The sequence below is a fragment of the Camellia sinensis genome, chromosome 10 (genome assembly GCF_055761805.1).
Source record: "Camellia sinensis isolate YWXY chromosome 10, ASM5576180v1, whole genome shotgun sequence".
Classification (NCBI taxonomy): domain Eukaryota; kingdom Viridiplantae; phylum Streptophyta; class Magnoliopsida; order Ericales; family Theaceae; genus Camellia; species Camellia sinensis.
In genome coordinates, this window is record NC_138970.1 from 165,470,638 (window position 1) to 165,494,567 (window position 23,930).

At 36.1% G+C, this 23,930-nt stretch overlaps 1 protein-coding gene and 1 pseudogene across 1 annotated transcript; both read left to right on the top strand.

The window, feature by feature from the left end:
- The first annotated feature begins 2,624 nt into the window (after positions 1-2,624).
- Positions 2,625-13,750, top strand: LOC114282195 (ras-like GTP-binding protein YPT1). Its single transcript, XM_082890582.1, has 8 exons — positions 2,625-2,723; positions 3,559-3,768; positions 3,879-3,940; positions 9,371-9,443; positions 12,591-12,638; positions 13,118-13,197; positions 13,327-13,426; positions 13,530-13,750. Exons 1-8 carry the CDS (start codon positions 2,625-2,627, stop codon positions 13,614-13,616), a joined length of 759 nt encoding a protein of 252 aa, XP_082746708.1. The 3' UTR covers positions 13,617-13,750.
- A 3,700-nt stretch (positions 13,751-17,450) lies between these two features.
- Positions 17,451-23,930, top strand: part of LOC145801419 (disease resistance protein RPM1-like) — a 31,082-nt pseudogene continuing 24,602 nt past the window's right edge.

A 23,930-nucleotide genomic window follows, 5' to 3' on the forward strand; every position in this document is an offset into this window, starting at 1 on the left:
TCATGGTTTGGATGTTGTCCTCGGACTCTTTTGTTTTATTTTACAGTAATGATTCAGACCCTCACAAAATATCACCTCCACAACCCCCACTCACTTGTGATTGGTCCATGTAAGAAAGAAGGAAAAAAAAAAAAAAAATACAAACATACCATTAACCCACATCATTGTGGGATCTCCCCAAAATGAGGTCCCAAACATTTTCTTTTATTTTATTCAAAATAGAGCTGCCCACAAATAATTTGTTATTTATATTGTACGAAAATTATTAAGTATTCTTATATGATATAATGCTATGTTGAATTGTTTATGTTGTATTTTTTTTTTGAAAATGAGGCCCTGTAAAATACATGTGGGAAGTGATCTTTATTAATAGTTTTAAAATATCAAGTGATATTTTTATATAATATTTTTTAATTAATGAAAAATTATAACACACCCTATATACACAATGTCACATGACAATCATGTCCGTATTTATTTTTAAGTAAGTATTAAAGAGTAAATTACACTGATTTCCTTTGAGATTTGAAAAAAAAAATATAACAAGTTTCACTTTTTCATATAACAATTAACTCTATTTTCATTAATAATTCGTTAGTAATATGGTTGGAAAAATAATCCATTATTTATCTTGTATTTTCTCAATATTTACATTAATAATTTCGGTCCCTTTAATCTTATTAAAAAGGAGACTGGTGTAATAATACTAAACTATAGAGCTTGATATATATATATATATTTTTAAATCTTAGAAGAAATGGATATAATTTATTCAAATAAAGATATGACTGTCTTTTTACTCTTAATATATATATAGCAATACTACCCAAACCAAAATACATTAGGAGGAATATTATTCATAAAAATAATATTGTCTGATTTGCATTAATTTGTCTAATTACTGTACATGTTTAATATCAATATGAGATTAAAATAAAGTTTAGTCTAATGTCTTTCGCAATCAATAATAGGAAACTATAAGTATGCAATTATTATGTGGACAGAAACTTACAAATTTGTTTATTACCCATCATTCAAAATATTTTAATGAAGTCTTATAATAATAATAATAATAATAATAATAATAAGAAGAAGAAGAAGAAGAAGAAGAAGACATACAACCTTTTAATAATAATAATAATAAGAAGAAGACATACAACCTCTTCAAGAAATGTTCAACTGAATGGTGCTTCAGGCCAGAGGTATCCAAGGCTCAAGAAGTTCAACATAGGGTTGTTTGGTATGATTTATTTGAAATGCTATACTTTTTAATTTTTTAAAATACTTTGAGAATTTGTGTCAAATTATTTGTTACAACTTCTGTTTATTAGGTAGAAATATATTAAATTAGTTGAAAAAAACTTATTATCTGGAGTTGTTGAAGAATGCTTTTAAATTATGTGTTTTAATTATTAATTTTAACTTATAATAAATTACACCAACCATGCACATCAGATTAATGGAGCAATTGTAGTAGGTGCATAGAAGTGTATGAGAAGGAACGATGCATGGGCTGATATTATGGCAAATATATTCCTTTCTAGATCTCTGCTTATTATATATTAATATATTAAGATTTATGTGTTTGTTGTGCATACCCAGTTAGAATGAAGCCACGAGGCACTACAAGAAAATACATTTTTGGCGATCATTTTTACCGACTAAAAAAATTTTGGTCACCAAAAGTTGCGGAATTGGCAACCAAAAATTATGTTAGTCGGCAAAAGTATAATATTTAGCTACTAAAATTTTTTAGTCGGGGTATATTGATTATTGGCTACTAAAAAAAAAATTTAGTCGCTAAAAATGTCATAATTGGCGACTAAAAATGTCATAATTGGCGACTAAAAACAAATAGTTTAGTCGCTGGATAGTTAGTTTTGGCTACTAAAATTATTTAGTCGCTGAATGAAAATAAAAATTAACTCTTTTTTTTTGGCGACGAAACATTGGTTGCTAAATTTTTATTTTAAGCGACTACAAAATATTTTAGTTGTTGTATATTTAGTTTTGGCTACTAAAATTATTTAGTCGCCGAATGAAAAACCAAAATTTTATTTTTATAAGTTTGGTCGCCAAATATTTATTTTCAGCGACAAAAAAATATTGTAGTTGTTGTATAGATAGTTTTGGCTACTAAAATAATTTAGTCACTGAATGAAATAAAAAATTTACTTTCTATTTTTGGTGACCAAAAGTTTGGTCGCCAAATATTCATTTTCAGCGACTAAAACAATTTTAAGTCACAAAATAACTAAAATATTCAGAGGGAGACATTTCAAATTTTGGAGGGATTTATAAATTTTTTTTAGTGACTAAAAAACTATTTTAGTTACCAATAACCATATATATGTATGTTCTTCTTTCCCCATTTGTTGCCATCAATTGAATTTTTTTCTTTGAAGCAGCTCTCTTCCCCATCTGTGGGTCATTGATCTCAAGCCGCTCTGTATGTCTTTGCCACCATCGCCGACACCACCGGTGGTCTTTGTCAGCACATCTGACTATAAGCCTTGTGGTGGTGATACCACAGAGCAACTCATCGGTAGCGGCTAGGCTAGGGCTCCACACCGATCGAGCCGCCACTGGTTTGACTAATTTGACGGTCGGTCCACCGTCATTCTATGGGAACAAGCCGACCACGCTTGATCTTTTTTGGCTGGGGATTGGAGCTGGTGGATCCTCCACTGCTGGCTTCTCGGCTTTGTTCACTTCCATTCAAGGTGAGCTTGATGTTGCACCGACCGAGAAATTAAATTAGAAGAGACACTTATTAATTACAATTTTTTATTTAAAAAAAAAATATGATCAACATTAAAATAATAATAATTTTATAGACTAAATTTAAGCATGACAAATTAAAAATCATTATTAATATGAGGCTAACAAAATTCTATAATAGTGTATAATAGCTCTGTGCGAGATGGTGATGTAAGTTTGTAATTTTAGCACAACAAATTATGATCAAATTCCTGATTATATAAAATAAAAACACATCATTTATAGCACAAATTATTACAAAAGCTATTTAATTTGTATTTGACAAAAAATATTAAAGAGATGATATTGCTTATAAATGATGTGTTTTGAATGAAAATGTTAGGCAAAGAAAATGTTAAGCAAAAAATGAACAAAATATGGAGTATATGACCACAAAACAAAAACAAAAAAAAAATTCAAAATTGAGGGAGGAGAGGGGGCACAATGGTGGCTTCATAAATTTGGAGGAGTGAATTCCTCGCCTGAAGAATGTTGGAAAGGTTCATTTGAAATTACATTTTTCCCGACTAGTTTTGCGGACTACCTTTTATTTTGTCAAATTTTTTTTCATTTGGCGACTAAATTAAAATTTGGTAGGCAAATGTTTGGAGTTTTGTCGACTAATATTTTGTAGTTGCCAAAATAGAACTTTTTGCGACCAAAATTGAAATTTGGCTGGCAAAGGTCGAGTCTGGAAGACCAAAAAAACAGGGAAAATAAAAAAAATTAGCGACCAAAATAATTTGGTCACAGATAATAGAATGACACCGTTTTGAATGTAGTTTAAGTAAATTGTAGGGAAAAATTGCCCTACATCAGCGGAGTGAAAATTTTCAAACTCTTCATAAGATATGCCGCGCACCACTCCTCCTACGTACCTCATCGTCGATTCTGCTGCTCGATTGCAGTCACCAAAGTCGCTCCTCCTCCATCATCGCAGTCGCCTGTGTCGCTTCTTTGACGAAACATAAGCGGCGCTTCGAGAAGTACTTTGGCCTCTACCGTTGGGTATGTATTTTATCTCTGTTTCTCTGTGTGTGTGTGTGTCTCAATCTTTGTATTTGTGTTCCATTACTCCTCTTACTCACGTGGTTGCTCTCTCTTTTCACACCTAACAACACCACCATCACCATTTTTCTGCTACTACCAGTTCGCCTATCTTTAAACAACCCGAGATCAGGTATGGGTCCTCTCTCTCTCTCTCTCTCTCTCTCTGTCGCTCAATTTTTCTATTATCCTTTGTTTTCCCTAATTTTGAAAATCAATTTTTTTTTGTTTTCCCTAATTTTCAAAACCCTAATGACTGAATGTTTGAAGGGATGGCCTCAAATCATACTCTACAGATAATGAACAAAAATGAAAACTTCTATATATATATATATATATTGTTGTTTGTTCTGGTTGAATATTTAGACCACATGGAAGTATACCAGATTTGCTTTCTATTATTTGCTTATTAGTTGGGAAAATTGTGTATGACTGTTTGTATGATGTGGGTTATCCTTGGATAGCATGATCGATAATTTTAATCTCATCGATTGCCTTTTAAATAACAAATATATATATATATATATATATACATAAAGAGGTTTGATCTTTTTCTCTATGAACATGAATCTTGTTCATTAATTTTTTTTTTCTCCTCCCAAAAGGCATATTCTTTGGTGTTTTGTAATACTTCATCTTTTAACGTTGCTTATTAACGGAACGTGTATGTGACTAGAGAGTTGTCGGAGCTTGTGACTGCTTGTTTTTGTTTGTAGATCCCACATATATATCCCACAAAACTCTATCATACCAGTTTGACACACACAGATACAACTCTATTGACTATTGTTTGTTTCTCTAATTTTATTTTTTAGGAAATGGAGGAGTAGCAGCAAAAAATGGAACTTGAAAATAATAATAATAATAATAATAATAATAATAATAATAATAAACAAAGCTGTGCTAATTTGAGTTGAGTTAGAGTTCTTTAATGTAATGGTTGGTGATTTCACCAAGTGAATTCTGAGCATATCCGATGAAACGTAGTATGTTTATATTGTTGATTTGTTTGGTGATTTCATTAGGACCTACTTCTTTAGGGATCCGATTGGTTATACACTATCGAGGTTAATTATTATTTGTTGGCTATGAATCAGATGACTTGTGATTTAGGATGATGGTTACCTTGAAAAGCCATTTCATGTGTGGTGGCAATTTAGCTAATAGTGTCTAATGGTTCAATTATAAATCTGTCGGATGTAATGGGCAATTGGCCAAGCCCCAACAAAAGACTGGGTTGGTGTTGGTATACAATGGTGGCCAAAGCCAAGGGGGAAAAGAAAAGAAAAGAAAAACTAGCAGAAATATCGATGAGTACCTCCTTGTAGTGCCTCATGTGCAAACTAATTTGCCCATTCTTTTGCTTCTCTAGGAAAATATGCTGGATTTTACAGTCCCATTCCTTCACAAATTCCCTCATCTGTAGCACCAAATTCAAATTAGGATGTAAAGAATTTGGACCTTGCAACAAACTCATTGCATCTTGGCAATCCATCTCCAAGATGATCTCCCTGCATCCTCTTTGCCAAGCCAAAAGTAGACCTTGCCATACTGCACATAACCCGCCGTTAAAGCATGAGCCCACACAATTTTCGGAATAAATCCCACCACCTAGAAACCGGCAATATTTCTAATCAAAGCCCCTACACCCACTAGTCTTGGATTACCAATTGAAGCGTCATCCGTGTTTACTTTTAAATCCAACTTTTGACCATGGGAAATGTCTAACCTTAATTGGCCATGCCTCTAAATTCTGTGTTGCATCTTTTGGTGCTGTTAAATAGTTGAGTTCTGAATGTCGTTTGTGATGTCATTAGGTTCTAATTTCTATCTGTTGAATGGTGCTCTGTTGTGAAGTAAGTTGGAATAGTTAGCATAAGAACTTTTTTATTTTGTTTTTAAGGATTTTTTTGTATCTTTCAAGTTTGATTCCTCTCTACTTGTCACTACTCTGTCTCAGGCCTTGCAGCCTCCTGGCTTCAAAATTTTATCGAGCTTTCATGCCTACTATTCATATCATTTAAGATATTGCCAAGTTACTTTCATATTACTTGGAATATTTCTGCTATATGTGGCTAGCAAGAGGTAAAGTTACCCTATTTAGTATTAGATTCCAAAGAGAATATATCATATTATAAGGTGAGTTTTCATGTGCATATATCATATTCTACTCTGGTTACCTTACCTTAGCTTTTGTTTGCTTCTGTGCACTGGGGTTTGTTATTGAAATTGAAGGCTCTTGCTCCTTTCCATATATTAGATATCAGTATTATATATTTGAATTCAACTTGCATTACAAGTCCACATCTCCAACAATAAATCTGTCGGATGTGTGGCGTAATTGGCGAAGCCCCAACAATAAACTTGTCAAATGTGTTGTTGCCTTTTAAATGTAGAAAAGTGTCTACATAAGAAACAGTAGCATCATAATTTAACAAGATAAGAAATATTGTGTGGGCTTGTCATTCTGTTTGTGATTTAACAGCATAAGAAAAAGTAGCATCATAATTTTTTCTTCCTTTACCAAATTGACATGAACAAAAATAGAATAATGCTATGTACACAGAACACACACATACATTAGTTTCGTATGGAATTGTAAACTTCTTAACTACATAAGTTTTGAATAATGTGCACTTGAGTGTGTGACTAATGAAAAAACCTTTTACTGAGGGAATTGATTTTCAGATTCTATATCTGCATATTAAAGGATAATATTTATTATATGCCCTTTTTCCAAGCTACAAAGGCTTGTTTGCACCCCTTCATGCAGTAGCCCAAAGTGAAGAGAGTAATTGTAGAGATGGCTAGAGACAAAAACAAAAACAATGTTAAAGCTAACAGCAGCATCATTACTACTAATAATGCAATTATTTGATGACTGCTGCCAGTGGCGGAGTCAAAAAATTAATTTAGAGGGGGCACTTACTAATTATAATAATTTTTACAAAAATATTTCACGTAAATTTTTAACGATTGATTTCAGGAAACATCAAAAAAAAAAATTATTTGTAACTAGTGTATCATGGATAATAAAAAAAAAATATGGATATAAGCCTTAAAATAAATTATATAATGATAAATTATTTTTGATACAAAATTTGATTAAAAATTCTATATAATGGTAATACCACGTCATTATTGGTATGTAACATCACCCACTAATGGTAAGAAACGCATAAAGAGTGAACCTCACATGTCAAATGTAACTAACAATCTAATAAATTTCATATTTTTATAGTGAGATTACTTATACTCGCATATCACTAATAATGACATTGTCGTTACATTCAAAAATTTTCATAGCTAATATGGTTTAATTATAATAGTCTCTTCATTTTCAATCAAAACAACCGTTATTGTTTTCATAATTTTTAAAATGTCATTGACATTTCACTCTAATAATATTTTTTTAATTTTTAATTTTTAATTTTTTTTTATGTTTGCAAAAAAAAAAAACCAAAAATCCAAGGGGGGCACGTGACCCCCCTGGGCACATGCTCCCTCCGCCACTGACTGCTGCAGTTGATGACATCAACAACTGTATAATAGATAGCAAATTAAGGTATTGTTTCCTTTTAAATGTAGAAAAATTTTAAGTGGTTTGAAATCCTACCCCTTTTCCCAAATTTTCAATTGTTTTTATATTTCTCATAGCCTTTAGTCATTTCTTCCGGAAATCTCAAACTTCCATATGCTTATTAGTGTTATTGAATATTCAAATGTGTTTAAATATATGATAACCATGGATTTGAAATGCATAATGCATCATGCTTCTATAGTTGATTGTCCTTCATGAATTTTGGAGGGAGTAGAAGTAACTTGTAGAAAGTTATAGAATAATCACAGTACTCATCATTGTAAAGTTAAGCTCCAACTTGCATTTATTGAATGCTTGAGCTTAGAAATAACCACTTAGAGCGAAAAATCATAAAATAGCAAGCTGTACGTACTTGAAAATCAGCATGATTAGCTTAGTATGCATAAAAGTAACTTGATGAAACTCACGGAACCATCATGGAGCAGAGATATTAGTCATAAAGAAATTAACCCATCACCAATCCTTAACTCAATATCAAAAAATGGTTTTAAGTGGGAATTGAAAGAAGCAACAGATACACCTAATCAATCCAAATCATTGAAAATGAGTTGATAACATCTATAAAAAAATAGTTGCCATTGTGTTTAGGGTTCAAGTAATTTGTGGATTATGTTGTTATTGTGTTTTTTGGCTCCATTTGAAATCGACTTGAAACTGAAGATTTAAGAACCTCTTTCGAAGCAAATAGATAGTGACTTATTGGAGTTTCTTTCATTTTGGATTGGGGTTAGTCTTTACTACTTCAGTCGTCTTACTTTCACCAAGGAATTTTTCTGGTTTTGCAAGCACATGGGGCTTCTTTTCTTCTTTTCCACTTTAATCTGTGTACTTAAAATATATTTTGTGGACTAGTTTCTAGTGTTGTGATTTTCTTTTTGTGTTCATTTCCCCCAAATTCTTTACATAGTTCTCAATTCTAAGTTGCATTTTAGAAAGTAGTCTTAAAGATTTAATTATTTGGTTTTATGTGGTTAATTGATTGTTATTTGTCAATTGATTAGGTGGTCAGCTTGCTTATGTTATTACTTTTGTTATTAGATCTTTGAATGGGTTGGATTGGGTGGCTTAGTTCTTTCTACAACTATCCAAACTAAACAAAACCACAGCCCAATGGGCTTCCCAGAATAATTCCCTCTTATTGTGGGTTAAACTGGACCTACCTTCTTAATTTGATTAATGATTACTCTCAAGAATGATAATACATACAAATTAGAAAAAGGAGTTGGTTCAGCTCAAATCTAATAAATCTGCTTGCCTAGGCCAAATCAACGCATATCAACTTTAACCCTTATAAAGAATTTTGATCTTGTTTGCTGAATTATGTCGAGTTTAATTGTTATGTCCTTTATGCATTTAACTTAAAATGAAAAAAAAGAAAGAATCTGAATGGTCATACATTCAGAGTATGGTTTATAATGCATTTATATGACCAAAAAAAATATGATATAGTTGAATTTTATGCACTGTTTGATTTGTGTTTTGGGTGCTTAAGAGTTGTTTGTGATTTGATATATAATTTCTATATATACAATGACATTGCATTCATAGAGGTTACTAGTAAATTTGATATCTGATGTCTCACTATGCATGCAAGCAAGTGTGGCGGATTATTCTTTTATCAATTTCCTTTCTAAATTGTTAACTGATTAATTATTCACCCTTTCTACACGAGCATAGATAATACTGTAGAGTTGTAATGATTGGAAACCCTCTTGTACTTTTAGAGGTAGTAATATTTATGACCAGAAACACAAAATGCTTGTGTGTGTATTATCATTTATGAATAATGTTATAAGTCTCTTAAGCTTTCAATTTACTTTATTCATTTGTGGGAACAGGGTGGTCTTGTACATTGATTTTAATTTTTTGTGGAGAAATTTTAAGAAACTATTTTCACTTCATGTGTACTTTCTAACATTTTGATACAAACATTATTTCCACTTCCCCCCCTCCTATTTGCAGCAACTACCTGTTCAAGCTTTTGCTCATCGGAGATTCGGGTGTTGGCAAATCATGTCTCCTTTTGAGGTTTGCTGTAAGTTCTCCCTCTTTTACACAGCTTCTTCTTCTTTTCCCCCTCCATTTCTGTTCTTTCTTTTTTTTTTCAAGATTGCTTTTGTTAAAATTTACCATCACCTACCACCAATTTACCATCACCTACCACCACCTACTCCTCACCTACTCCTCACCTACTACACTCACCCTCTCCTATATAATGAGCCACCCACCATTTGTAATAAACACAACAACATATATCAATACATTAATCAATAATACATCAATTTTAACATGGTATCAGAGCTATAAGATTTAGGCCTATACTCCTTTCTTTCCGGCAGGCAGCTGGCCGGCAACCTTGCCTTCGCTGCCTGCTGGAGTTTTTCAACACATACCAGAAACTCTTCTTCCTTTTTTTGATTCGGCTCCTGCGGATTTCAATAGATCTGCGACTCATCTTCTTTGCAGCAACCAATCCATCATCTCCACCACCACCGCATCTTCTACGACTTCTAGCGCCGCCGCTTCGCCCTCGCAGTCCTCGGCACGAACGGTTGCTTCGTCGAAGGCATACTCTACCTCCTCGTCGGCAACGATCTCCTCTCTATTACCGACGGTCCCTCAATCATTTTGTCTTTCTCTCTCTCTCCCCACCACTTCTCCAGAGCCACAACATGATCTCACACTCTCTCTTCATGGACCCAAATCATCGTAGCCGGCCCAGAGTGCAATAACGGATCTTGAAGCTGGAAGGTCTGTTTCGGTTCCTGTATCAGCTTCAGAAGCATGAGGCAGACTCTCCTGGCAGACTATAATATGTTTCTTATAATAATCCAGAGCACTTTTTTTTTTATTTTAATATGTTTATTATAATATTTCTTTATTCTCTTTATCTCAGAACCCATGTGCATCCCTTTTATTCCCACTTCCGTTTATTCTTATTATTATTATGAACCACCTCAGAACCCATGTGCATCCCTTTTATGACACTTTCTTTATTTTATTATTTTATTTTATTTTATCTTAAAACAAAAAAAAAAAATAAAAAAAAAACAAAAAAAAAAAACAAAGCCACCCACGTGGGCTTCTCCTCACTCTTTCTTCCGTTTAATTTCTAAATCTATTATTTTTATTTATTTTCTCTAAATTCCTTTTTTAATCTCTTTCAAATACCCATTTTTTATTATATACTCAACATTCCCATCATTCTTTTCCCCACTCCAATATATTATACTAGCCTTCATTGATTCCCCTACCTTCCACCACTTCCTTTTATTTATTATTATTATTCTTATTTTCACCACCACCCAAAAAAAAAAAAAAAAAAAAAAACAAACAAACAACCATCTCGGTTTTCATTCCCCAAACTTGTCCTTTTTTTATTCATGTCGGGGCTCACCCCGATCACCATGTTCCCCCATACAAAAAAATAAAAATAAAAATAAAAAATAAAAATAAATAAATAAATAAATAAATACAAACAACCACCCACATCCACAGGTGGGATTTTTCTTCTCTACTCTGCCGCCGGTCTCTTCTTCTTGCCTCCATCCTGAGCGGCCCTTGACGGTGTTGCCTCCGTGCTTCCTAGACCACCAAGCAAGTTGCCTCCTCCCTGCTCCTCCACTACAGCATATGGTGGACCTCCAAATCGGAACATCACGGTGGCCTTCCGCTTCAGCTCCTTGTTTTCTGTCTTTAGCACACTTATCTCTGCTCGCGCATCCTTATACATACGTTGGAGCAGAGCCAGCTGGGAGTTTAACTGTTGCACCTCATTTGTCCTGCTCTGCAGCCGGTGCGACAGGTTTGTGACCGCAGTCATGGTTTCCACACATGACTTCAGAGTATACTGATTGGCCTCAATATCAGTTTGCACCGCCATTTTTTGCTCCACCGACCGCATCGGAAAGTTCAACGGAGCAAAACCAGAGGTGTTTGGTTGAGGTTCACTGGCCACCGCACCAGTTATTTCTTTTGTGGACTCGTTCAATTCTGGAAAGAGTGTGAGCAGACCACGGGAAGAGGAGGCCATGTTCTGGGTAGCTGGACGGGAAGAAGAGGCCATGTTGCTGAGTGTTTCAGAGACGGGTTGGTTACAGAGTATTACAGAGTTTCTCTCTCAGCCAAGGAAGAGTGTTTTCAGAGGATTTTCAGAAGTTTTTTGTCTGCCTCAGCTTCAGCATCAACCTTGGTTAAATAGCCGAGGCAGCCACGCGTATCGCGCGCCACTTGACGCCAGACGACAAACGGGCGCGCCAGCCAAGGCACTCACGTGCGTCGCCATCATGTCCGGCACACCTTTTTATGACTTGGGCTCGCCTTTTGATGGCACGCCTTTTTATGGATTGGGCACACCTTTTGATGGCACGTTTTTTGATAGATTGGGCACACCTTTTGAGGGTGCGACTTTTTAGGAGTCCGACAAGACTCTGTAAACTGTCTCGACATTGATTCCGGTTAGCTCCTTCATGGGTCCGACAAGACTCTGTAAACTGTCCCGACATTGATTCCGGTTAGCTCCTTCATGGGTCCGACAAGACTCTATAAACTGTCCCGACATTACTTCCGGTTAGCTCCTTTATGAGTCCGACAAGACTCTGTAAACTGTCACAACAACTGTCACAACATTGTCTGCTACAACGGTCCGACATGACCCCATAAACTGTCTTCTACATCGGTCTGACACCGCCATCCAGTGTCCTCTACAACGTTATGACACCCCCATACAATGTCCTCTACAACGTTATGACACCACCATCCAGTGTCTTCACCAATGGTCTGACACGACCATACAGTGTCACCTATCCTCTTTTATTTTTATGTATTTTCTTGTTTTGTTACTCTCTCCAAACTCAAGTTGGTTAGTTTCTATCCTCCTTGAGTTTGCGGGGGGCTGTTAAAATTTACCATCACCTACCACCAATTTACCATCACCTACCACCACCTACTCCTCACCTACTACACTCACCCTCTCCTATATAATGAGCCACCCACCATTTGTAATAAACACAACAACATATATCAATACATCAATCAATAATACATCAATTTTAACAGCTTTAATTAGCCATGTTGTTTTGATGTGATTGTGTTCTTTTTCAATGTTTTCTGGTCTCCAGACAAATGTGGCCTCCAGACAGATGCCAAGTTCATTAACCATTTTTATTATTTCTGTAATCAAGATGATTCATATCTGGAAAGTTACATTAGCACTATTGGAGTTGACTTCGTAAGCAATCTTTTTTATTTCCCTTGGTTTGGGTTGCTGATTACCTTAACATAGATTGTAAAGTAGTAAATTATTCTTATGTTCTCTTCTGCAGAAAATCTGCACAGTTGAGCAGGATGGGAAAACTCTAGATTGTAAGTTTTAAGTGCGTTATTAGTTTGTTCTGTCTATGAAACTGTAAATTTCAGTTTCAACTTTGATTTAGTGTTTGATTGGGAATCTGTGTAAATAAGGAATGCCATATAAACTTTTCTTTGCCGTAGGATGGAAATTTTGCATAAAAGTATGCTTAAATTCTGTAAAAATTTGAAGGATAGCTTTATTCGAAATGAAATCTAGAGAATTCACACTCTTGAGATTATATGTTAATTATATGACAATTTTGTTTTTAGTCAAAATTTGTTGTGATGTTTTCTTTAACATGGTGTCCACTGTTTTTTTATAAACTGTTTTCTTGCTGTCTTTCTTCTTTTCTCTAGACATGCAGTGGGATATTGCTGGACAAGAACGTTTTAGGACAATCATTAGCAGTTACTATCGCGGTGCACATGGCATTATTGTAAGCATTGAATTGTCTTGTTATTGAGTTTGCTTTTTAATGTATGGATTTAGTCATATTCTGGTGGTTTTGTTGTCTTTACGATGTGACCGATCAAGAGAGTTTTAACAATGTCACGCAATGGTTAAGTGAAATTGATCGGTATGCAAGTGGGAATGCAAACAAGCTTCTAGTTGGAAACAAGTGTGACCTTACTGCACCGAAGGTGGTGTCTTATGAGACTGGAAAGGTAATATAGTTCGTATCTTGTTTTTTTGTTCATTGATAGCAGATCTCTATTACTCATACAAGGACTCTGGATTTTAATGAGACTTTGTTTTTATTTTGTGCAGGCATTTGCAGATAAAATTGGGATTCCTTTCTTGGAAACAAGTGCGAAAAATGCCACCAATGTGGAACAGGCTTTCAAAATTGTATAATAAAATTAATGATTTACATATTTTGTTGAATGTTCATAATTCAGGTGAATTGTTGGTTTGATTGATTATTGTAAATTACAGATTGTATTGAATGGATTGGATAGATTATTATGAATTAGAGGTTTATTTTGTTGTGTGTTGGGGCAAACATTCCTTTTGGCAACCAAACTAAGAGGTCGTAGAATGTCACAATTGGCAACCAAAATTTTTGATCGTGGAATGTGACAATTGACGACCAAACTTTTTAGTCGTGGAATGTGACAATTGACGACCAAACTTTTTAGTCATGGAATGATAATTGGCGACCAAACCTTTTGGTCATGGAATGTGACAATTTGCGACCAAACTTTTTGGTCGTGGAATGTGATAATTGGCAACCAAACTTTTTGGTCGTGGAATGTGATAATTGGTGACTAAAATGTTTAGTCGAGAATGTCACTTGTCGCAACTAAAGTGTTTTAGTGACTAAATGGATTAGTCGCAGTAATGATATATTTAGCGACCAAAAATTTAGTCAGCAAATCTAACTTTTTCACGACTAACAAAAGTTTTGGTCGCTAATTACTTTTGCCGACCCTCAATTGGCGATCAAGGTGGCGACCAAAAAAGTTGGTCGCGAATAGCTTTTGCCGACTAAAAATGGATTTTTGCCAACCAAATTTTTAGTCGCCAAAAATGTAATTTCTTGTGGTGAGGGTTTTGAAACCAAAAAAGATGTCATTACAATTTACAACTAACATGTTTCCTGTCTAAACTATATCAATAATGTTGTGGAGTTAGAAAACTAGTTTGAAAAATAATTACAGAAAATGAATTTTGTGAAGATTATATTTATTGTAAGTGTGAAACACATTATATAAAAGAAAAATGCTTGGGAGCACTAATTAGTGCTCCCACTAATTAGGTGGCAGTGGGTCCCGCCATTAATGATGTGATGTTTTGGTCTTGGAGTTGTGTTTTTTTTTTTTTTTTTTACTTTTTTAATGCATTAGTGCTATTAGTGGTGATATTTTTAGTGGGATGAATCATTGTTGTATATTAAATTTGAATCCATGTTATACTTTAATTTTTTAATATTTTCTTTCTTACTCTATAACTTTTTCTAAACTATATATATTGAATATTTTGAATGTTGCAAATTGCATTAGGTGGATATCTTTTATCTCTCACTCATTGACTATATAATTTCTCACTACTACAATATAAAATGGGTAGTGCTAATAGCACCCACATTTATTCATTGAACCCTTCACCTTTCCATAATTTTTTTTTATTACAATTATATCCTATCATAAAATTTCATTTCTATTCTTATCCCTAACCATCTACACTCTTACCCCAATTGCTACCCACCATCGATCACCACCATTTCTAGTTGCCACCCCTTGCCCCCCTCCCCACCCTTTCTTTCTGCTGCCACTCCCATTTCCTTTCCACCTTCTCAACCACTACCTATGAGAGAGAGAGAGAGAGAGAGAGAGAGAGAGAAAGAGGGAGAAGAAGAAGAAGAAGAAGAAGAAGAAGAAGAAGAAGAAGAGGGTCCCAGTGGTGGGGAAAGCTATGTGTTGCAATTGGCATTGGTATGGAGATGATGGAGACAATCAGAGCTGGTTGGGTTGTGGTAATGGAGGAAATGAGGAGCAGGGGATGGTGGGGAGGAGAGGGGGGGCTGAAGAAGGACAGAGAAGGGGTGAGAGGGATCGGGAGTGATGTAGGAGTTGGGAAAAAGTGCCTAAGAGTAGGGAGGGGCTGCTAGAGGTGGTGGTTGTTGAAAGTGGGAAGGTTTAGGATTTCAATCCGGTTGAGTTGAGAAAAGAGTATAACTAAGATTAAGGATGGAATTGAAGAAAATAAAAAAAAAAAATCAGAAACAAAAATGGGGACCAATTTAACATAACATGTTCAATGTTGTAAGTCTGACCCGTGGCTTACATGGAGAGTTTGTTGTACATCAGAAATGCATTCAATACCATAAACAGTTCAACCATTGTAACCAAACAGTTACATATATATATATATATATATATTTTTTTTTTTCAACAATCAAGGATGTCCTAACTAGCTTACAACCTAAAAAATTAATTACTTACAACATAGTCCCAAAAATTAAATTTTGAGCAATTATGTAGAAGTGCATCCACCAACCACTTAGAACAATCCTCAAAGGGTTCTATACATATGTAACAAAACTAACGAAGAGATATGAAACACACTCTTTGTATTTTAATTTGTACAAAACAAACTCTTGTGAATGGTCAAACATTCTGTTATTATTAACACCTATTAACATCAAAGATACCAGAATACTTGTGTATTCTTCTACCATGAAGCATTTTTGTTTTGAACTCTCTCTTGAGCTCTCTTGCTTTTGCGTTTGCTTTTGATTGTCCTAATAGTAAGGGTCTAAAATAGGAACCTTGCCCTCTGATGAATCCATGGTGCCATCATGATAATGATGATCAATGTGTGTTTCATCTGCTCTAATTTGTCCCCACATCACTGTATAATACCCCATTCCAACTATAGCTGCACCCAGAATGCTGCATAATTTAAACAGGAGAAAAAGGAAACATTAATCTACATTTCAAAAAAATTCAATGTAGTCTCATTTTTCACATTAGTGATCCTCTGTCTCTAAAATTTTATATTCATGTCTCCAATATCTTTTCATATGCATAATTGTGTTTTGGAATTTTTTAAGATTCTCAACATATTGCAGAGTGTAGGGAACTTGAATTTTGAAACACAAATTTTGTGCCTATATTTTCATATGTGACTATAATCAGTTAGGATTTGGGGTCTGATGTGCCATTCACTAGGGCCTCATCCCAAGGCCTTTGTATAATCTAAGTCGTTCACTTAGTGTAAATCTAATGTTAAACCCAAATTTAATTTCACAAGTGAATCCTAATTCATTTTTATGTAAATCTTGTAACATAAGACAAATTTTAATTTTTAGACTTCACAAAACATGAAAAAATTACTGTATTGACAAATGTAATTCACTACTATCATATGATAAATTAAAATTACGAAACTCATAAGACGAAATGTATTTATATTTTATCATAAATATAATTTTGTGATTTATTTTTAAATTTTTAACACTTAAATTATGACATATTTGTTATTAAGAACTTAGAGCACACAATTAATGACATAAGAATAAAAAAAATGCTCTTATATGTAACTGTGATAAAAATGAATAAAATTTAATTAATTCTAAATCGTTTTTGTTAAATATTGTAGATATTTTTTTTAGATTATTATTTAATTTTAAAAATTAATTTTTGATTATTTATTTATACCTATGCATAGCACGGGTAATTATGCTAGTTTATACTTATGCCAATGATATAAACCATTCACCCCATATGATCATTGGAGAAAAACACGTATACAAAAAATTAGATTTGATCAAATATAAGTAATCACATAATCAAAACACATATATATCATGATATATCAACGGTTTATTCTTAAAAACATATAACCCGTATAGGTAAGAATAGTCTAATGACATGAGAATCGAAGTTAAATCAACTTAATTTTTTTGTATGAATAATTTTCTTTGTTAATTGTATAAAATAAATAGCTAGATAATCAAAAATAAATCAAAATTAGTCTGATAATAAAACAATTTCACTGTAAATTGAAATCTTCAACTTTAACCATTCATACTCATTTACTAGTAGGTGTGACCAACTGGCCAGACACTTTTAAACTATTAATCCATCATCATCATCATCATCATCATCATCATCAATCTAGTGGCTGGCAAGAAAATTTTAAAGATGGCCCTAGGGGTTGACCAATTTGCAAAAGCAAACAAACATGGCCATGATCGCGGTGAGGATGGTAGTAGAGAAATTGGGTACTCTCCTAGAAGAAAAAGGTCAATTGCTTGGTGGAGTTAGAAGGGGAGTTGCTGAATTACATGATGATCTAGAGAGCATGAGATCTTTCCGACAAGAGGCCGAAGCAAGAAGTGAATCCGATAAAGGAGTCAAAACTTGGGTGAAGCAAGTCAAAGATGTGGCCTACAATACCGAGGATATTCTTGAAGAGTTCCTCCTCCGCTTGTCACCGCCACAGGGGAGTGGTTTCTTTCACTTCCTCCACAAAGGCTACCACCACCTGTGCCAATTGAGAGTGTGACACCGCTTGGCGGTTCAGATAGAGGAAGTGAAGAGGAAGGTTAAGGCCATTTTAGAAAGACAAATGCATTTTCATTCAAAAGGATAGAGGAAGCAACAACTTCAACTGCTACCATTACGTTGCAGACATGGAATGATCCTCGACTGGCTTCTCTTTTCCTAGATGATGCCGATGTTATGGGAATTGAGAATCCCAAGAGCTTGTTAATTTCTTGGCTGGTAAACGAAGAGCAGAATCTGACCGCTGTCTCTGTGGTGGGGATGGGTGGTGTTAGGTTTTTATTCTTGGCAATGTTGGTTGACAAAACTCCTTTCAGTTGTACTTATTTTCGCGCTTTTTATTTCAGCGAGGCTATGAGTTTTTAGATGCGAATCCAACCCGAATTGTGCCTTGCAAAGAAGTTTGTGATGTTAATACTTTCAAGATTGCCACTTCGCTGATTATGACGGGGATCGAGCTGCGGGGGTCCGGGGGGCAGCACCCCTTGGTGGGTCCGGGGCAGCGCCCCGGCGGGGTCGAGGGGCAGCGCCCTCGAAGCAAAATGCAAAATTGCATTTGAAGTTGCATGTCCGCCCTTGCTTGCACGAGCGAAGGAGTTCTCGCTCGAGCGAAGGCTGCGTCTGGAAAAAAAACTGAGAATGATGAATGTACGCTCGAGCAAAGGTTGTGTGGCTCGAGTGAAGCCACTTATGGAAAAACATGCGAGATTAGTTGCTCGCTCGAGCAAGAAAGTCTTCGCTCGATCGAGCTTCGCAGTCCCAAATTTCTATAAGTGCGTGTTTCTGTCAGATTTTAGGATTACTGCTCCAGATCTTCTTCTTGTGTTCTAGGGTTTATATCTGGGGCTATTTTGCTAGTTTTCTTTGATATTTAATTGAGTATTCTACTCATGGTTTAAGAAGAATACATCAAAGGTTTGTTTGTTCATTCTATACAAAAGAGAGAGTTGTTCTTCGGTGGATTCTGAAGAATTCGAGCCTGAAGCTTTGGTGGATTCTGGAGTGGCTCATTGTCAAGACAATTCCGAGGTGAAGACGGGGCTGGAAGAGATACATGGAGGTTGGTTCAATTCGGGTGTGGATTCGCTAGGTAATCGAGAGTATACTTGTGTAATTCCTTTATATCTTCTTAGTGGATTGTTTTGTGGCTGTTGCCCGTGATTTTTTATCATAATTGGAGGTGCTCCAATTGTGGTTTTTCCACGTTAAAATCGTTGTGTTGATTTGTCTTGATTATTTGATTGGGACTGCTTTATTGCTTTAAATTGATACATAATCACAAATCAATATCTAGCGGATTTCTAGATTTTTCAATTGGTATCAGAGCGGGTTGCTCTTTTGTTTTTTAAAACTTTTGAGCGAGATCTTGTTTGATTTGTGATAATGGATACAATTCATAAGGGAAATTCTATGGTTCGACCACCCCTACTTGATGGATCAAATTATTCTTTTTGGAAAGCTCGGATGAGATCATTTTTAAAATTTATTGATGAAAAAGTTTGGCAATGTGTCATGTTTGGGTGGACTGAACCAACGATTACCGTTGATGGGGTAACTTTCGCCAAACCAATTGATAAATGGGACACAATTGATTATCAAAATAGTAGCTGGAATAGTAAAGTTATCAATTCTCTTTTTTGCACTGTCACACCTGAAGAGTTTAGTCGTATTTGCAATTGTGAAGTCGCAAAAGAGGCTTGGGATATCTTACAAACTATTCACGAGGGCACTTCTTCTATTAAACGCTCAAAACTTCAAAGGCTCACGTCTAGTTTCGAAAACCTTGCAATGAAAGATAGTGAGACCTTTGATGAATTTTATGCAAAGTTGAGTGACATTGTAAATTCCAACTTCAATTTAGGTGAAAAAAATACCAGAATCCAAAGTTGTGGGAAAAATTTTGAGATGTTGATAACCAAAAGTTACAACCAAAAGTTAGATCATTTGGTTGGAAATCAAAAGTTACGGCTATTGAAGAGGCTCAAGATGTTGATAACCTCAAGCTAGATCATTTGGTTAGAAATCTCCAAACTTATGAGGCACATAGAAATTTTAAAAAGAAACAAAAAGATACTATTGCTTATAGTAGTACTCATAGAGTTGGAGAAGATTCTGATGAGGACTATGAGATAGATTCCAAGGTTACAGATGCTTTTGTAAAATAATTTAAAAAATCTTTTTTGAAAAAGAATCCTAATCTTTTGGACTCTACTCATACTCATAAATCCAAAGATAAAGATAAACTCAAAATTAATTCTATAACCAAGAAGGAGAAAGGAAAGATACAAGGGAACTCTGAAAGAGTCCAATGCTATGAATGCCAAGGATTTGGCCACTTTGCTCAAGAATGCCCTGTACACACCCCATTTTTGACCGCCCTTAAGACTTGGGCGTTATTGATGGTTTACTTGGTGGTAAAAGGTGTGCAGGGCAAAGGTTCAAATTCTTCAGCAATGTCAAATCCCAACTTCATACCCCTTTTGGACCAAAACAATCTTGATCAAAAGATTTTAGATCTTAAAATCCTCTCTTTCAAAATGTTTTGAAAATAAAGTTCCTACGATGTTCCGACGCTCGCATTTCGGTAAATGTTGCGCTTTTCGGTAAACTGAGCAAGGACAAAGTGGAGATGAATGAAAGAGAGATGAGATCTTTGAAAAATCTTTCAAAACACTTTGTTTAGGGGTTTGGAGTTGAAGAAAAGAGGAAAGGAGAGGAGAAAACTAGTTTGGGAGAAGTTCGGCATGAATCCGGGTAGGAGAGAGTCGAATAGCCCTCGCTGAATCGGGCTTATTCATTTGCATACTTAAATTTTAGCTATGAGGCCACCACTGTTGGAAATCTTACTTCTGGGGCTTCATTTTGCACTCAAGAATCTCCTAAAGCCAAGTCCGGGTGGGGGAGATATGGTTGATTGAAGTAGGGCATCACTCCGGTTGGACCGAATCTGCGCGGCTTCACCAAAAAGGACATAACGTTTTGTACAGGAGGAATTTTAATGCAAGGTTTGCGCCATTGGAAAGCTAACTTCTGAGGCTTCAATCTAGACACCCACCGGCCACTTTTTGGCCTCAGAAGCCACCTACCGGCCATCAATTTAGCCGATCGGCCAGTCAAAATAGCCGACCGACCAAATAAGTAGCCGACCGACCATTTATTTGGCCGATGGCCTCCTTTTCTGGCCGGTACCACCTTTTTGACTCTTGCAGGCATGGTGCATGCCAGCTGTGCCAGCTGGGGTGCACAGACCCTGCCCCCATACGCGTATGTGGCTGTTTTGGCCCCTTTGCACCCTTTTTGATCCAAACTTCATCTAGAAGATTGCACCCTTTGCTCAAGCTTCTTGAGGAAGCTTGATCCTTTGTCTTAGTTTCCTCAAGAAGCTTGAACCTTTGGGTTAGCTTCTCTTGGAAGCTTGGCCCCTTTGACCCTTCTTTTATTAGCTTCTTTAAGAAGCTTGGAGCCATTCCCTTGTCTATATAAGGAGACCCTCCCCCTCCTTTGTTTTGGTTCACCAAAAAACCAGACCTTACATCTGATATATGTTATATATCACCCTCTCTCTCTATATCTCCCTCTCTCTATACATTTGGGTGTGTTAGAGGGTTCAAAAGGGTCTTGTTCTTGGCCCATTACACTACACCTCATAGCTTACCACCTCCACCATCCATTCAAGTGCCTTGAAGCTGATTTTCAGAGGTTGAGAGCTCACCATCTTGGTCCAGAAGCTGCTGTATTGCTGTGCTACCATGGTAAGTCACTATCTCCCTCTTTGTAGCTTTATCTTGCTTCGTTCTTTAGCCTTATTTGCAAGCATTTTTGGGCTTCGACATAAACTGTAAAGTGTCTTATTTTGAGCTCCTCTTGAAGTTTGATTAAGGACACTTTCTGTTGGAGGTCATCTACCTCCTTGTATCTTCCATCTCTCTTTTAGGGCTAATTTTTCATCATAGCTTACCCTTACTTGCAAGCTTTTTCGAGATTTTTCATGAACTAAAAAAAGTCTTATTTTGAGCCCCTCTTAAAATTTGATTAAGGGCATTTTTCTATTTGGGGTCATCTTCCCCTTTGCATGCTTCATTTCCTCATGATTAGGGCTATGCATTGGAGCATTTGCATTGGTCTTAGTTTGGCCTCTTAGCCACTGAAATCCAATGGATTTTCAGTGGCTTAGGTGTATTCTTGAGCCTTAAAATCAGAGGGGGGTGACCCCCTCTCTCCTTGTCTTGTTTGGTGGCCTTTTGGGCCTTCCAAAAGACCCCCTATTTGCAAGCTTCCAAGCTTTGTTTCTATCATTTTTCAGTAGGTTTTAGGACCCCTATAACTCATTTTTAGAGTTGGTTTTGCTATGCTAAGTATCCTTGATGCATGTGTAGAGTACCTCCTTTTGTAGCTTATCAAAGGAGCTCATCGTTCTTGCATGTGTAGACCTCATTTCAGTGGGTATTTGGGTATATTTTGACATGTTTTGTTCACTGTTTTTGGCTGGTTTGGTGAGATTTCATATGCTTCATATAGGTGTGGTATAAACCATGCTTACTAGCCAATCTTGCATATTCTTTTAGCCCTACATGTTAGCACTTTTTGGCCATGCTTTAAACTAGTATTGTGCATATTTTGGGACTGACTCGGCTCTATCTTCATGCTTCATGGTCAAATAATGCTTGCTTTGCATAGTTATAGTTCAATACATGTGCCTAGTTTTGAGTTTCGGGGGCTATTTCATGCATTGGGTGGCATATTTGCATGTTTCGGGACCATTGAGCATCATACTTCAGTGCTGGAACATATGCCATTGTATGCCATAATTCATCCTTTCAATGCCTTTGTGGAGTTATGTTTTGTGCCTTAGACTCGGGGCCATTGCATTATGCATGTTTGCATGCATCTTGGTTGCCTCATTTTCATCACATAGCCACTGATTTTGGCATGCTTGCGAGCTATCCATGTTAGTTTAAGTCCATCATCGCATGTTGTTGTATGCCATGTTTGTTTACATGTTTAGGTTGCGTGCCTAGCATACATTGCTTATTTGCATGTTCATGTTGCACACTTAGCCTCCATGCCTAGGTTACATTTCATTGAGCATGCATCCCTTGCCTCTTGATCAATCTTGATAGGGGTTGGGACCCTTTGATGTGTTTTGTGCTTGCATTTCATTTGATATCGAAGTTGAACACTTGGCTTTTGGGCAATCATGCATTGAAATACGTGATTGATGGCCCGAGGGTCGAGGGCTATGCTCCCTTGAGTCCATTGCATGATAGGGAGTGTGGCCATGCTTACATTTGCTTGAAAATTTCATGCCATACACTGCTTGCCCTCTGCTGCTATCAACTGCAGGATTCTGCAGGAAGAAATGGCCTGCTGGCCACCTACAATGCCGACCGACCATCGGTGGCTGGCCGGTGGTATAACAGTTAGCCGATAAGCCCATCCCCATGGCCGATGGTGCTTTGAATTGGCCGGTGATATTCCAGAGTGATCAGGAATCAGTTCAGAGGTGCCCCAAGAATTTTCACAGTCCTCAGAGGAGCATGGCAGTGTTAACAGAGGCAACAATGCTATGGCAGCGAGTTTTCGGGCGAGACGAGTCAAGCATGCATCATTCACGCATCCCGAGACAGGGGTGTGACCACCTTCTTTCTGCATTTAATTTGTTAATTAATTAGAAATTCTGTAATAATTAATTTAGTATTATTTATTCGGACTGTAATATTTATTCGGACCCTCCGAGTGAGGGCAATTGTGTAATAAGTGTGCGTGAGTGTGTGTATGTCTCCTAACCCCACGTCTTTCTTCCCTTTTATTTACTAGATTTCGATGGTTAGTCTAGGGCATGTTTCAATTAGCATACAGTATGATAGTACGTTTGCATCCATTCATTCATTTTGCATGCACCGGGCTAGGCGCATCATTCTAACTGCATTTGTATTCTAATTCCAAATTGAATGTGTTAGTTGTAGAATTTCACATGTCATTGTAGATTAGCCGAGCCCATCTTAGTTGCATTTTGCATGTGTTGCATTAGCCATCTTAACATGAACTAGGATCATGCATATGATTACTAACTAGTTTCTGTTTTGGCTCGGAGTACTCAGTAAGTTCTCATGCTTTAGCATCCTTGCATGTGTGTGAGTGTTGCCATGACAGCATA